General features: G+C 33.2%; 1 protein-coding gene across 5 annotated transcripts; it reads left to right on the plus strand.

The window, feature by feature from the left end:
- The first annotated feature begins 5,357 nt into the window (after positions 1-5,357).
- LOC127718599 (tubulin delta chain-like) lies at positions 5,358-15,920 on the plus strand. Of its 5 annotated transcripts, none has more exons than XM_052224668.1 (7): positions 5,358-5,538; positions 9,945-10,040; positions 10,972-11,024; positions 11,635-11,713; positions 12,578-12,636; positions 14,805-14,946; positions 15,667-15,920. In XM_052224668.1, exons 1-7 carry the CDS (start codon positions 5,444-5,446, stop codon positions 15,869-15,871), a joined length of 729 nt encoding a protein of 242 aa, XP_052080628.1. In that variant the 5' UTR covers positions 5,358-5,443; the 3' UTR covers positions 15,872-15,920. The 5 variants fall into 5 exon arrangements, with proteins under 5 accessions (XP_052080628.1, XP_052080633.1, XP_052080631.1 ...); XM_052224673.1 differs by lacking the exon at positions 12,578-12,636 and adding an exon at positions 12,654-12,712; XM_052224671.1 differs by lacking the exon at positions 12,578-12,636 and adding an exon at positions 12,730-12,788.
- Positions 15,921-17,257: the final 1,337 nt, after the last annotated feature.

The raw sequence follows: 17,257 nt of genomic DNA on the forward strand, positions 1-17,257 counted from the left end.
CATACAAGTAAATAGTGTCGACAAGATGAAGGACCATATTAAGTTTTCATAATTGCATAGCAATACTTATAATTTATGTTTTAAAAATTTAATAAAAACAACATTCAAAGATCTTACTACGGCGTTAAATTAATCTTTAAGAATAAGTGTATTCAAAGGATAAGAAAATTTGCATGGATCGTATCTCTGTTTACTGCTTCTATAAACAACATTAAAAGATCTTACTACCGCGTTAAATTGATCTTTAAGAATAAGTGTATTCAAATGATAAGTAAGTTTACATGAGTCGTATCTATGTCTACTGGCTCTATAAACAACATTCAAAGATCTCACTACGGCGTTAAATTGATCCTTAAGAATAAGTGTATTCAAAGGATAAGTAACTTTACATGAGTCGTATCTATGTCTACTGGCTCTATAAACAACATTCAAAGATCTTACTACGGTGTTAAATTGATCCTTAAGAATAAGTGTATTCAAAGAATAAGCAAATTTGCATGGATCGTATCTATGTCTACTGGTTCTATAAACAACAGTACCATAAATATAACTAGAGGCCCTAAAGAGCCTGTGTCGCTCACCTTGGTCTATGTGCATATTAAACAAAGGACACACATGGATTCATGACAAAATTGTGTTTTGGTGATGGTGATGTGTTTGTAGATCTTATTTTACTGAACATTCTTGCTGCTTACAATTATCTCTATCTATAATGAACTTGGCCCAGTAGTTACAGTGGAAAATATTTTGTAAAAATTTACAAAAATTTACAAAATTAATGAAAATTGTAAAAAATGGACTATAAAAGGCAATTACTCCTTAAGGGGTCAATTGACAATTTTGGTCATGTTGACTTATTTGTAGATCTTACTTTGTTGTACATTATTGCTGTTTACAGTTTATCTCTATCTATAATAATATTCAAGATAATAACCAAAAGCTGCAAAATTTTCTTAAAATTACCAATTCAGGGGCAGCAACCCAACAACGTGTTGCTTGATTGGTCAGAAAATTTTAGGGCAGATAGATCTTGACCTAATGAACAAGTTTATTTTGTCAGATTTGCTCTAAATGCTTTGGTTTCAGAGATATGAGCCAAAAATCTTTAAGAATTTGCTCTAAATGCTTTGGTTTCAGAGATATGAGCCAAAAACTGCATTTTGCCCTATGTACTATTTGTTAGCCATGTCGGCCATCTTGGTTCGCAGGTGGGGTCATCGGACACATTTTCTAAACTAGATACCCTAATGATGATTGTAGACAAGATTGGTTAAATTTGTCTTAGTAGTTTCAGAGGAGAAGATTTTTGAATAAGATTACAAAAATTTACGAAAATGGTTAAAAATTTACTATAAAGGGCAATAACTCCTTAAAGGGTCAACTGACCATTTTGGTCTAGTTGACTTATTTGTAGATCTTACTTTGCTGAACATTATTGCTGTTTACAGTTTATCTCTATCTATAATAATATTCAAGATAATAACCAAAAACGGCAAAATTCCTTAAAATTACCAATTCAGGGGCAGAAACCCAACAACGGGTTGTCCGGTTCATCTGAAAATTTCAGGGCAGATAGATCTTGACCTGATAAACAATTTTACCTACGTCAGATTTGCTCTAAATGCTTTGGTTTCATAGATATAAGCCAAAATCTACATTTTACCCCTATGTTCTATTTTTAGCCATGGCGGCCATCTTGGTTGGTTGGTCGGGTCACCGGACACATTTGTTAAACTAGATACCCGAATGATGATTGTGGCCAAGTTTGGTTAAATTTGGCCCAGTAGTTTCAGAGGAGAAGATTTTTGTAAAAGTTTACGGACGACGGACGCAGGACGCAGGACGCAGGACGACGGACGACGGATGCCAAGTGATGAGAAAAGCTCACTTGGCCCTTTGGGCCAGGTGAGCTAAAAATGTGATATGCCGCTTATAATAAGACTTGCATGTACTTTCAATTGTACTGTTTTAGTCTTAGATACATGTTTTTTTTTTATTAGTTGTTATTGGCTTTGAACTAGCTACCATTAACTGCGAGCACTCTAAGATCTGTATTTGGTGTCTTGTTTGCTTTAGGGATGTAAAAATACTCTGCCACGTCCGGTCTGTGTTTTCGTTTTCTGCTTTCAATCGATTGCTGTAGACCACATTTGTTTTCGTTCATTGTCTGGAACATAAATTAAGCCATTAGTTTTCTCATTTGAATTGGTTAACATTTGCCATTTCCAGGGGCAGATTCAGGCGGGGGCGTGGCGGGCGTGCGCCCCCCCCCCCCCCCTAAAATTTTCAAAGCATGGGTTGTCCTCAGCTAAATAAAGAATATTTCGGCGAAAATTAAAGTTTGCGCCCCCCTAACATAAAATCCGCCCCTGATTTTGGAGCCTTTCTTTAGGTGACCAGTATGGGTTTTGCTCATTGTTGGAGGCCTTACGATGACCTGTATATAGTTGTTAACTCACATGTCATTTGGTCTCTGGTGGAGAGTTTAATCATTGGAAATCATACATTTATATCACATGTTCTTAGTTTTTATTCATAGTTACAGCCAAACTTTAAAACAAAATCTGTATATTTATGAAGAGGTTAGTACAACATAATGTGTGATAACGAAACCCCTAACTTCATGTTCAACCAGATTGTTTTAAAGTTATTTTTTATTTGCAAATATCACTTATATAAAGATAAGGAGATCTGGTATGATTGCCAATGACACAACTATATATATATATATATTCCAATGTCAAATGAAGTTGATGTAAGCAAGTATAGGCAACCGTACGGCCTTCAACAATGAGAAAAACCAATACCGAATAGTATGTTAAACAAAAGGTCCTAACATACAAAATATGAAACAATTCATTTGAGAAAACTAAAGGAACGATCATTCAACTTCAAGAAGGGGAGGTATGTTTTCCCCTAAAAGAAATATTCTGATCCCCAATTTGATGAAGAAAAAAAAAACATTTTGGTCAAGCAGATGACTAAAAAAAATTCTGAATCCAGATTTTCTCCATACTTTATAGGGTTAAGTTTTGAAGAAAAAAATAATTTGATAGACAGAGTCGAGAAACTAAAAAAAAAAATCTGACTCAGACAAAAAGGAAAACATACTCTCCTCCTTTTGAAGTTAAATGGTTGCTCCCTAACGTCCTAATTTATAACAACACAATTATTCAAGTTTCGCCATAAACTCCGTCTCATAACATGCATTACAATAAAAAAAAAAGAAGTTAGTCAACGTATGAGATCAAGATCTTTTTAAGTGGAAGAGGGCTGTCATGTAGCTCAAGTCAGAAGAAATGAGTTATGTCCCTCGATAATTATGCTTATGAAATGATACTGAATAATGACTTTTTGTGTTGGTTTTGTACATCCCGTGGGATTTAAATTTGTAAAATAGCATTGATTCTTATCTATATAGGCTGTCATATTTGAAAAGCAACGTCATTGTCAACTGGATGATGTATAATTTGTTAAACAGGTAACTGCTACAACTGTTTTGTGTGGAAATTATAACAAAATTATAGATTTTGAATTTACGAATATTTATTTGACAGCAACTAACAACAACACATACAGGTAACCCGAGAGCTTGTTATGGACAATTTACAACTGAAACCTACTCTAAGTGGGATACTTATTAGGCACTACAGATGAAGATAGCCATTATTCTTCGAATGAATACGTAAACGCCCTCCGAATATATCTCTTCAGTTGCATGCTACATGATATATTCATTAATTAATTTTTATTTATTTTTTTACTTTGACCAGGCTTTAGAGAAGACATTTTAGAAAGAAGAACTAATGAAAAATAACACAGGAGTTTACCTTCTAGCTCCTCTAGCCCTCTGGGTTTTTCATAAAAAATAATGATCTGTGTCCACACTTGTTATTATTTGAAAGATTAGCAAAAATCGTAATTAAAACTAGAGCTTACAGTTCCCAATCTTAAAAAAGAGAAAACCGAAAAACTTAGTGCAGTTGCAAATTACGTGACTTGCCCCTATTCATAGAAAGTACGAATGTCAGTCTAATCGGATTTATTCATCCTTTTTTCTTAAGTTATGCTGTTACACCACTGTCCATTAGATAGAGGGATATGATTGGTTGTTCACAAACATGTTTACATATAGAGTGGGGCGCACATATTCGCCGGGGACACAATTTCGCCGTTTTATGATTTTGAGGTGTAGAAACTTCAAAGGATTGCTGAAATGGAAGAAATATGCCGGTAAATTATATTTTTATGACAAATATGTTTATTTTTTAAACTTAGAAAAAATTTCGGCACTTACCGCAAAGGACCGAAAAACGGACAACGATTTTCGGCCAATTTCCTGAATGAAAAAAAAAATTCAAAGAAGTATTTCTTAGTAATTCTTTGACTGATTGCCCTAAATTTCAGTTCTTTACACCTTTGATATGTCTGCTATTCATCTATAATGAAATTGATTTGATAAATATTGTTTAAAGCTGCAGTTATTTGGTTTTAGATAGATGTGTAAAAACGGCGAATATGTGTCCCCCTATGAAAAAACATCAGGAAATTTCAAATAGCCTTTAATCTAACTTTTCAGATGAATTTTTTCAGAGAAACACGTTTTCAAGCTTAGAATATTTCGTTTTTAATGTTATCTTCATATAGAAATATCAGTATACTTCAAAAACTTAAATGTCTGAACATAAACTACAGAAAACATGGAAAATTATGGCGAAAATGAGCACCCCACTCTATATGCTATGCCACATTCTGTATGTGCATGGCACAAGTCTTGATCATGTAGTTTAATGGTTGTTGTTGGATCAAGTTTCTTATATTTATATTTCGTGAATTGTTTTGTATTAAATTATGCCGTTTATAGTCATATATATACACCTTATCGCTATTTGTCCGCCACTACTGGACATCACAAATGTTCCCGTAAAATTTTGACGTCATCATACAAAATATCTGACGCCACAGTATAATAGTCCCAGCCACAATGGAAAAGTGATTGTTGTATGACGCCCATAGTTCAAGCGGGACAGATTCTCGGGTCAACCGGGACAGATTTCCAATATTAGCGATAAGGTGTATTAGTTTCCCGAACGTCAGTTTCACATTTTTCATGTCAAAGCATTTTACAGCCGACTAAACGGTTTTTCTCATTGTTGATGGCCCTACGATGGCCTATAATGGCTTCATTTGAACACTTTGGATAGTTGTCTTTTTTATAATAAAAGTACATCTCCTTATTTTTTCATATATATATATATATTTTAGAAATAAAACGCGGAAACTCTTTACCGGAGTCAATTTTTTATTTATTTTATGTATAATTTAACTTCCGGTTAAAATTATCCTTGTGCGTTAAAATTGAGATGATTTTAGTCGGTTTTCATTTGTAGTCTGTTTTGCTAGACAACGACAATGTTATGAACAATGAAGATTTTAACTGAAGATGTCAGCAGTATTTCTACATGTCGGGCAATGCGGAAACCAAATAGGAAAGGCTTTCTGGAAGAAAACATCACAAGACAAAGCTGTTCATGAAGGGTATACAAAAAATATCAAATATGTTCTTAAATGGCAGTGTCTGCGCGACCCCGCATGCGTGGACGAGTAGTCAAATTGGCATCCGTAGGCTACGCGTCCCTGCATCCAAAATGCCATCGGATCGAAAATGAAACGTGAAATATACACGGAAATGATCGCAATTAGTGAATAAATTCAATACTACTCATAATCATATAGTAATAATAATCATGATAATAGCTACAACTTATAGGATATATACAATATTTGACAAATTAATTGTACATGCACAATATCACATAAACAGACATAATAAATGAATGATTTACACTAGAAAAAAAGAGTATTCGACAGAAGTTACATAAAAAAACTTGACTAAGGAATGAAACGCGGAAAATGCGTTTAAAACTAACTTTAAAAAAATACAAAGTATTAGGACTTTTTTCTGTCGAATTTATTTGGAATTTTCTGCCCACAGGAAAAATTGATTCTATTAAACTTTAATTCTTCTTTAATTTTTCTGTTTCCAGGTCTTCTTTTCTCTCAGTAAAGCCGCCGGTACCTCAAAAGACTGAATGACACCTGGAATGACCGAATGACACTTGAAAATTGTAATTTTATGAACTTACCTGCTATAATAAATAATTTTTCATGTTTTTATACGACCGCAAAAATTAAAAATTTTTTGGTCGTATATTGGTATGACGTTGGCGTCGTCGTCGGCGTCGTCCGGCGTCGTCCGAAGACACATTGGTTTTCGCACTCTAACTTTAGTTTAAGTGAATGGATCTCCATGAAATTTTACCATAAGGTTCAATACCACAAAAGGAAGGCTGGGATTGATTTTGGGGGTTATGGTACCAACAGTTAAGGAATTAGGGGCCAAAAAGGGGCCAAAAATAAGCATTTTTGTAACTTCCAGACAATAACTTGTGTGTAAGTGTATGGATCTCTCTGACATTGTACCACAAGGTTCCATATCACAAAGGGAAGGCTGTAATTGATTTTGGGGGTAATTGCCTCCAAATTTTAGGAATAAGGGGCCAAAAAAGGGGCAAAAAACAAGCATTTTTCTAGTTTCATGACAATAACTTGTGTGTAAGTGTTTGGATATTTCTGAAATTGTACTACAAGGTTCCATATCACAAACGGAAAGCTGGAATTGAGATTGAGGATAATTGCCCGAAACGTTTAGGAATTGGGGGCCAAAAAGGGGCCAAAAATAAGCATTTTTCTAGTTTCCAGACAATAACTTGTGTTCAAGTGTATGGATCTCTCTGAAATTGTACTGCAAGGTACCATACCACAAAGGGAAGGCTGGGATTGAGTTTGGGGGTGATGAATCATAAGGGGGTTCAAAAAATTTGGGGGGAGGGATTTTTTTTCTTTTCTTTTTTTCCTTTTTTTTTCTTTTAAAATTTTCCATTTTAAGTTGGTTATTTCTGATTTATATTTAAAAGCAAATAATAATGATATGGTAGGAGATACACACCAAACAGGATGTGTAAATTATTATATAATAAGTATTGTGCAATAGCAAGAAATTTTCAATAGCACAGTATTGCACAATAGCAAGAAATCTTCAATTGCACAGTATTGCGCAATAGCGAGAAATCTTCAATTGCACAGTATTGCGCAATAGCAAGAAATTGTCAATTGTACAGTATTGCGCAATAGCAAGAAATATTCAATTGCACAGTATTGTGCAAAAGAAGATACTTCCTATAAATTGCTTATTTCTTGACCAATTTCAATGGGGTTTTATTCTTGAATTCTTGGGGTTCTTTAATATGCTGAATCTAACTGTGTATTAAGTTTTTGGATTTTGGAACCCGTTTTTTAATTGGTCCACATTGAGGTCCAAAGGGTCCAAAATTTAACTTTGTTTGATTTCATCAAAAATTGAATTATTGGGGTTGTTTGATATGCCCAATCTAACCGTGTATTTAGATTCTTAATTTTTGGTTCCGTTTTCAAATTGGTCTACATTAAGGTCCAAAGGGTCCAAAATTAAACTTAGTTTGATTTTAACAAAAATTGAATTTTTAGGGTTCTTTGATATGCTGAATCTAAACATGTATTTAGATTTTTGATTATGGGCCCAGTTTTCAAGTTGGTCCAAATCGGGGTCCAAAATTAAACTTTGTTTGATTTCAACAAAAATTGAATATATGGGGTTCTTTGATATGCTGAATCTAACCATGTATTTAGATTTTTGATTTTTGGGCCCTGTTATCAACTTTGTCCACATTGAGGTCAAAAGGGTCCAAAATTAAACTTTGTTTGATTTCATCAAAAATTGAATTCTTGGGGTTCTTTGATATGCTGAATCTAACCATGTATTTAGATTTTGGATATTGGACCATAATAGGTGAATGTCCAATTTAAAATATTTAAGTTCTTAGACCACATTCATTCTGTGTCAGAAAGCTATGCTGTGTCAAATATTTAATCACAATCCAAATTCAGAGCTGTATCAAGCTTGAATGTTGTGTCCATACTTGCCCCAACTGTTCAGGGTTCAACCTCTGCGGTCGTATCAAGCTGCGCCCTGCGGAGCATTTTATTAGGTTATAAAATACACTTATATAATAATGTAATATCATTTATTAATCAAAGTTTAAAAAGCAGCAATATGTGCTAAAATAAAATTTTTAGGTGTCATATGGTCATTCCAAGTGTCATTCAGATAATGACGGTGTCATTCGGTCATTAATGTTTCCCGTAAAGCTGCAATTGATTCAGAGTTTCTTTTATACAATTGTATGTAGTCATTTGATAGGTAGTTTTGACAAATTGTTCCAATTAATTGTAAGTTTCAAATGTCTTCCCCACAAATATATCACACTCTTCCATTTTAAGAATTTAAAAAATTATTGACAAAAACTGTTCACTTACTATATAGTTGTTTACAAAACTTCTGAGTAGTAATCAATTTATACATTAATTGCGATAATTTCCATGCATATTTCATGTTTCATTCCTGATCCAATGGCATTTTGGATGTAGGACGCTCAGCCTATGAATGCCAATTTGGCTACTCGTCCCTGCATGGGGGGTTGCGCAGACTAGTGTTTCCCCCAAGCATATTAAGCATGGATAGACGCTATGCCCTTTTTGTCTTAATAAATGACGCCATGCCCTTTTTTCACTTCTTTGGATGACGCCATTGTCTCAAAAATGCCCTTTTCGATCGTAATCAGAAATTTCTGGTACCTCTGGTTTTTTGTGTAAATTGGATTATTTCCCATATAGTGATTATTGAACACGTTACCTGTAATTCTTCCTAGACAAGAAGTTCAAATAGTTGTGTTAACTGTCAAAATAAGTAATCCATTAAGTGTATGGCTTCACTTGACAGCTTTGGTGTCAAACACACTGTTAATTACCAACAATTATCGTAGCTTAAGGTCATAAATAATTTGTCTATTTCAAAATTGTTTGACAACAAATTTGAGTTACTTCCCCTTTTTTGTCTCCTTTCACAATCTACTATTTAATTTTATGGTTTACTTTTGTAAAAGGATAAAATTTTAAAACAAATTGAATGCAAATACATATCAGAGACAGAATATAACATTCTTTTATTCTTCTACCTTACATGCCTTAGAACTATAAAAAAAAATATTTTGAAAATTAATTTTGTTATCTTTACTTCCTTTGAATGCTTAATTAATTTATTACATTTTAATAATCATTCTAATGCTAATTTTGACACAGAATGATAAATACAGAGAAACAAAGAATCTAGTACTTTTGAGAAAAATAATGAAACAATATCAAGTACTGAAGTTAGACTACTGTGAATATGAGAATATATCTAATACTTTGAATTGTACAGGTAGGGTGTATGGCTAGGTTTACCAACTGTGTGTCTCACTTGAGATATGGGTCTATTTACAAGGATATTTACAAAGTGGGAATAGATGCTAAAATCAAATAGTTTTTTATAGCTTGTTGGTAGTGATTAGCAGCCACTTAGTCATGTAAGTCTAGTCTAAATAATTATGACATCTTGAAGCTATGAACATGATCAAAGGATATTTTATTTTATTTTTTTTATGCCTTCCTGTCGATAGTCCAAATAATTATGACGTCATGAAAGACTGTTTTATTTATTGCTATGGCACCTTCCTGTATCTTGGAAAATCACTTAATCAGCATGATCAGGGAAATCATTTTGAAAACAAAGTAGATCTGGGCACACCTCAAATGGTATGGTATCTTATTTTATGATTTCTTTTGGATATTTCTTGAAATATTTTGCACCAATAAGCAAACACAAGGTAAGACTTTTGGTTTTACATTCACCTAACTTTTTTAATGAAACCACACATGCATGCATTGAGATCGAAGGAGTGGGGCTGTGCTAATTCATTTGTCTTTTTGTTTTACCATCACATACATCTCTTTTTTTGCTATTTCAGACACACTTTTATACACCCTGATGGAAAACATAGATCTGTACATGTAGATAGTGAGCCAAAAGTTGTGCAAAAGGCTTGTAAAGGTCTCAAAATAAGGTGAGTAAATGAGCATGAATAAGTACTAAAATGAAGGACTAGAAATTTAGAAATGTTTGCTTGCATTTATTATTGTGATTGTTGATCAATAAACACAAATACTGTCATGACAGTGAAATGAGAGATTTATTATTATTGCAATTTTTAAATTAAGTTTTTATTATTTTTATTTTTAGGACACCTGGATCTTTCGCAATAATTAAAACATGGCAAAAGAACAAGACACTATAAAAATTAGATGTGGTATAACTTCAAATGAGACAACTCTCCACCAGAGACCAAATGACATAAAAGCAGCAACTATAGCTAGGTCACAGTACAACCTTCATGAGCAAAACCCATAACTGCATTTCGAGCTATAAAAAACCTAAATGTGACAAATGTAAAACAATTCAAATAAGAATACTAACAGATATACCTATAAAAGAAAAGAAAAACGATATACAGCAACAAACAACAACTACTAATTTATAAACCATATCTTCAAAGATTATTAGATACTGTTTAAAGGGGAATAATCATTACATATTTATTGATTGTCTCCAATATTAACTTTCTCTTCTATGTGCATGCAATAACTATTCAGTGTTCTATTGTGTTGTGTTGTATTTCATTTTATTTTTATTTCATTGTTATAACAAAAATCATTGTACTCATTGTATGAAATTTAAAAACCACAATGGTCCATAATTGGATTAATAAAGTATTCTATTCTATTCTATACCGGTGGTCCCATCATGCTTTAATTTAGGCCCTCATCCTTTATAACTTAAAATTAACTAGTTCTCTATATAAGCCATGTCCATCAAAATTCATGAACACTATTCTTTCAGTCAACCCTGATCTTTTAAATGTTCTAAGGAAGATGTTGCCACTGATGGTCTGGGGTTCCTGGCTTTGTCAAGGCTCATAACTATTTATTTTTTTACAGAGATGGAAGCATTGTATCTGGAAAGAGAGGAAGAGGAACAAATTGGGCATTAGGTATATATATATCGGCATGACAATGCAAGAGCTGTTTCCCTCTATTCAATCACTCTTTGATTAACTGTACATGTAAAAATATTTTCTTGCATTTATTTGTAAGATAGTTGAATAATAGCTGACTAAAAACTGCTGAACTGAGTTCCACCAAATTTGCAGAAATTCCTTTGCAGGACATGAAAGCATACATGTACATCTGCTATTTAATTTTTGGTCTGGTGGATTCCACTACAAATATGGACTTTGTGATATTTGCTTTTATCACTATTTTACAAAATTTTCCTTTGATCTTGCTGACTGATAATTTCCTTTTTCAGCGGAGTCCAGTGATATGAGAAATTATCGCTAGAAACTAAGGGGCACGCAGCGTTGCTAATAAAATTGACATGAAATTTACAACGTCGTCATAGGTAAAATAGCGATTAACAGATTATCATTGGTCATCTCAACTTGATTGCCTTTCTCACTTTCACCGTACTGGCTCAAGCGAGAAAATCAATCTCGTTGAGATGATCAACGATAATCTATACATCATGTATTATTTGGGGATGATCACCAACACATTTTTTTTCTTGAAAGACTCACAAAGGTTTCCTTGCATGATTTATAGGTTACCATGGACTTATGAAGAGTGGAGAAGATCACATACTAGAGGATACTGCCAACCAAGTCAGGAAAGAAATTGAGAGGTAACAATATTTTTATTGCAGAAAACGTGATAACAATAGTCATGTTAGTATTGCTATAATTGTTATTTTGATCTCATTTTTTTCATATTTTTGTCTGTTGATCAGAATACAGGAACTTTTAATGATGCATAGATATTTTCATTTTGACAGAACCCTAACAAGACAAAAAAATATACAAGTATTTGGCCTTCAGAATTCCCCAAACATCCTTAAAGCCCAATGGACAAGTACTGAACTGTAACACAAGGTCAAAGTTACTGACTTGATGCTGATTTTCAAACACAAGGTCCAAACTATATACAAAAGCATTTAATGCCAATATATTACAATACTGTAAACCAACTTATTTTCACGAATACTTTACTGTAAATTCAGAAATTATTGCATGCATTTATTATTGCAATTTTGTCATTTTACACTACAATGCGATTTAAATTTAATTTTTGCGATATTGATAAAAATCTTGTTTAATTAATATAAAATAATTTCAAAATGTGAGTTTTAATTATTTGGATTATAACCTTGACGCATTTTTTGCTATAATAAAAACATCGCAATAATTTCTGAATTTACAGTATTTCATTTCTTACCCTATCTAGTCCACTTCTCAGCTATTTAATTTTGCAATTTTCGAATCAACTTGATGCAGTATAATAAGGAAAGATCCAAGTGGTACATATTTATAAAACATTTACGGAAAAAGACAAATACTTTCTTGTTATTTATTTTCTTAAGTACTTATTTTCAAGGAATGAGGAAAAACAAGTGAAATTGTGAGCTACAGCTCACTGATGATACCTCCACCCAAATATTTCGCTAAAAAGGAAGTTGTTGAGTGATGAAGTTCATTTATTTTTTTTACAGATGTGACATGTACAGTGGGTGTATAATGATGCACAGTTTGACTGGTGGTACAGGATCAGGTTTGTATTATATACAGATGTGACATGTACAGTGGTTGTATTGTGATGCACAGTTTGACTGGTGGTACAGGGTCAGGTAGGTATTGTATACAGATGTGACATGTACAGTGGTTGTATAATGATGCACAGTTTAACTGGTGGTACAGGATCAGGTAGGTATTGTATACAGATGTGACATGTACAGTGGTTGTATTATGATGCACAGTTTAACTGGTGGTACATGATCAGGTAGGTATTATAAACAGATGTGACATGTACAGTGGTTGTATTATGATGCACAGTTTAACTGGTGGTACAGGATCAGGTAGGTATTATATACAGATGTGACATGAACAGTGGTTGTATAATGATGCACAGTTTAACTGGTGGTACAGGGTCAGGTTGGTATTATATACAGATGTGACATGAACAGTGGTTGTATAATGATGCACAGTTTGACTGGTGGTACAGGATCAGGTTGGTATTATATACAGATGTGACATGTACAGTGGTTGTATTATGATGCACAGTTTGACAGGTGGTACAGGATCAGGTAGGTATTATATACAGATTTGACATGTACAGTGGTTGTATAATGATGCACAGTTTAACTGGTGGTACAGAATCAGGTAGGTATTATATACAGATGTGACATGTACAGTGGTTGTATTATGATGCACAGTTTGACTGGTGGTACAGAATCAGGTAGGTATTATATACAGATGTGACATGTACAGTGGTTGTATTATGATGCACAGTTAAACTGGTGGTACAGGGTCAGGTAGGTATTATATACAGATGTGACATGTACAGTGGTTGTATAATGATGCACAGTTTGACAGGTGTACAGGGTCAGGTTAGTATATGTATGTATAACTACAGCTTACATGAATGAGTTAAAAACAAAATATTATCTCCCCTTGTCCTTTAAATGAAATTTTTTGACATTTCTATGTTTCATCAATGCTTTAATTTATTTTTGGCTGAGACTAGTTTTCAAATTTACAATCTGCAAAATTATATATCAACTTTTAAAAAAAACAACTTTTTTTTAACATAATCCACATAGTCATATACTTTAACTTTTGAGTCTGAATTTCTAAAAAAAGAAAATGCATCAGTGCAATTGTTTTCTCAATAACATTATTTCCATATAGAAAGTTATTGGGCTAAGGGAGGCAACCCAAACCAATTGCAAGGTGTTATGATGTTCCTGTTCTATATGCCCAATCTAATATTGTTAATATAGAAATTATTGTATACATTTATTATAAAGATTTTTGAAGAATTAACAAAAATGCACGCTTTATAATTGCAATTTTAGGAAAAGCTTCATAAATATACATATGTATCATATGTTCTTATTTATATTGCGATACTCATGATCAGCCAGTTGCATTATTGGCATTTATAAACACCTCACAATAATTTCTGAATTTACAGTATTCAATTTTGTGGTTTGTGGAAATGCAAAGCATAACTGAATATAGATCTAAATCTAGGATTAGGATCTTTTCTGTTTGAGGCAATGAGGGAAGAATATCCCATGAACCATCTGATGTCCTGTACTGTGGGGATCATTCCCAAACAGAACCTTACATCATTATATTTTTATACTGTAAATTCAGAAATAATTGCTTGCATTTATTTTTGCTGTTTTTTTTTGTTTGAAAAAATGTGAGACTAATTACTGCCATTTTATGAAAAATCTGCATACAGATATATGTATCAGATATTAGAATGCAAGTTCTTATTATTTCGATACTCACGAAGTCACATTATTTGCATTAATATGAACCTTGCAATAATATATCAGTTTACAGTATTTTTTAGATTAGGATCTTGTTTGTGTCAGTGTGAGGCTGTTAGGGAGGAATATCCCATGAACCATCTGATTTCCTGTACTGTTGGGATCATTCCTAAACAGATCCTTACATAGACTTGTATAATTTGTAGGATTAGGATCTCTTCTGTGTGGCACCATGAGGGAGGAATATCCCATGAACTATATGAATTCCTGTACTGTGGGGATCATTCCTAAACAGAACCTTACATAGATTTGTATATTTATAGGATTAGGATCTCGTCTGTGTGAGGCCATGAAGGGGGAATATCCCATGAATCATCTGATTTCCTGTACTCTGGGGTTCACTCCAAAGTAGAACCTTACATACATTTGTATATTTTAGGATTAGGATCTCGTCTGTGTGAGGCCATGAGGGAGGAATATCCCATGAAACACCTGATTTCCTGTACTGTGGCACCATGTTTGACAGGAGAAAGTCCGTTACAGAACTATAATGCTTTGCTAACACTGTCATACCTTCAAAGGTAAAATTACAAGTAATATTATGTGGGAAATTTTATAATTAAAATACACAATATCCTGCTAACACAACCTCACTTAATCTGATCTTAAAGGAAATTTAAGAACAAGAAAAACAAGAAAACAAAACCTGCGATTAGGTTTAATCCTAGAAATTAAAAAATTTAAAATGCTAAAAAAAGATAATCAATTTTAAATCTAGAGATTCTTTTTGTGATCCCAATTTTAGGGTTTTATTTTCATCAGCGTATTTTTTATATTATTTCTTAAAACATAAATTGCTGTCAAGTCCTCTATGAATTAATGTTATTTATGGGGCCTCATTCAACTAATAAGTTGTTTCTAATTTGTCCCAACACTAACTGGTGTTATTTTTTTTTGCCAGCTTCTTAGTTTTCTGCATTGTAATATATTTTTTCAATTTCTCCTTTATGTAAGGGCCTATGAGCCCGAGTGGTGAAAGTAGTCAATCTACTGTATCACTAGCCTGTCAACACTGAGGTTGTCAGTGGTTCTCTAGGAACTCTGGCTTCATCCACAAATAAAAACTGACCACCACCAAATAGCACAACAGTGTTGATAGTGGCATTAAAATTCAATCTCTTTAATGTTTTAGTAAAATTTAGAACCATACTATATAACCTTATATTTTTTCAGTTTAACTGATATTCTACAAATACAGTTTCTATTTCAGAGATATAACCATAAAGATGATTCTATTTCAGGAATACTGACTGTGTTGTTCTGACCTATAACGATGACGTTCTCGGAAAACTGCAGAGAAAGATGGAGAGTGTTTCTTTTGATGCCATGAACACCTCTATAGCATCTGCTCTATGTGGGGTATTCCTGCCTACAGATACCATGACACCAAAAAGGTTAGATTATATCCCCTTACATAAAGTGACCATGTTTCTTTTGATACCATGAACACCTCTATAGCATCTGCTCTAGGTGGAGTATTCCTGCCCACAGATACCATCACACCAAAAGGGTTAGATTATCTCCCCTTATATACAACAAAAATGTATCTTTCGATGCCATGAACACCTATTCTGTATTTTGGATATGTCTGCCTTAATATCTACGACATCAAAGAGGTAAGATTGTCTCCCCTAACATTAAGTGACCATGTTTCTTTTGGTGCCATGAACACCTCTTTAGCCTCTGCTCTAGGTGGAGTATTCCTGTCCACAGATACCATGACACCAAAAAAGTAAGATTATCTCCCCTTACATAAAGAAGAAATGTATCTTTTAATGCCATGAACACCTCTATAGCATCTGCTTTACTTGGAGTATTCCTGCCAACAGATACCATGTCACAAAAAAGGTTAGATTATCTCCCCTTATATAAAACAAAAATGTATCTGTAGAGGCCATGAACACCTCCGCTGTGTTTAGGGTATTTCTGCCTAAATATCCACAAACATCAAAATTGTAAGATTGTCTCCTGTTACAATTCTACAATAATAATTTTTGAATCTCGGTATTTCAAATACAAATCACAAGATAATCTTCAAGTTCATGTAGAATTTAAACACCTTTTAAAATTGGAAATTTGTGTCAATTTTGGTGGAGTACCAAAAAGATTGGATATGACTCTTTTTCTTTTTGAAATTAGGAAGGAATTAACATAACAAAATTGGCTTGATAACTGGTTTACATGAAAATAACTTGAATTGTCTCTCCTTGTACATAAAAGCGTTTTTATTGTACCTTTTTAAATACTCTATTTATAAACAGATTTTGTCTTATTTCACTTTGCACAGTAAAGTATAAATAATCACCCTATGCCAAATTATAAAAAAAATGGTGCCTCATGCATTAACTAAGGCATAAATAGTAGCTACATATTCAAATCTATATACAACACTTATATATGAAGGGCTACTTTAGAAACAAATATATGGTGGGGGATTTGAAGGCACTTGAATTATTTTTGTATTGGTTGCTGCAGGTAACATAGTTAAAATTCAAAGTAAAATGCAATTGTATGGGTAATTGCCATAACAAAAAAATGCCTTCCAACTGTTGTGGAGGGGGCAGTTAGTTTTACCCTTATCCGCCTGTACGTCTCAAAATAAGTTTCCGTTCTCTAACTTTAGTTTGTCTCCACCAAATGTTATAAAACTTATACACAATGCTTATTACCACCAAATATATATTATGTTTGAATTTGGGTAGTGGCACTTTCACTGTACTGGAGTAATGTCCCTTTATTATTGGAAAAAGGTGATATATTTGCTGTTTCTGCACTCTAATTTTAGTTTGCCTCAACCAAATGTTTTAAAACATATATACACAATGCTTATAA

This window comes from Mytilus californianus, unplaced genomic scaffold (assembly GCF_021869535.1).
Source record: "Mytilus californianus isolate M0D057914Y unplaced genomic scaffold, xbMytCali1.0.p SCAF_10, whole genome shotgun sequence".
NCBI classification, from domain to species: Eukaryota; Metazoa; Mollusca; class Bivalvia; order Mytilida; family Mytilidae; genus Mytilus; species Mytilus californianus.

Excerpts from the sequence above, each read along its gene's own strand:
- LOC127718599 (XM_052224668.1), top strand. The coding sequence starts at position 5,444 with ATGTCAGCAGTATTTCTACATGTCGGGCAATGCGGAAACCAAATAGGA. Across the intron at positions 11,025-11,634 it reads AGGAACAAATTGGGCATTAG|GTTACCATGGACTTATGAAG; the intron begins GTATATATATAT and ends CATGATTTATAG. Across the intron at positions 14,947-15,666 it reads ACACTGTCATACCTTCAAAG|GAATACTGACTGTGTTGTTC; the intron begins GTAAAATTACAA and ends ATTCTATTTCAG.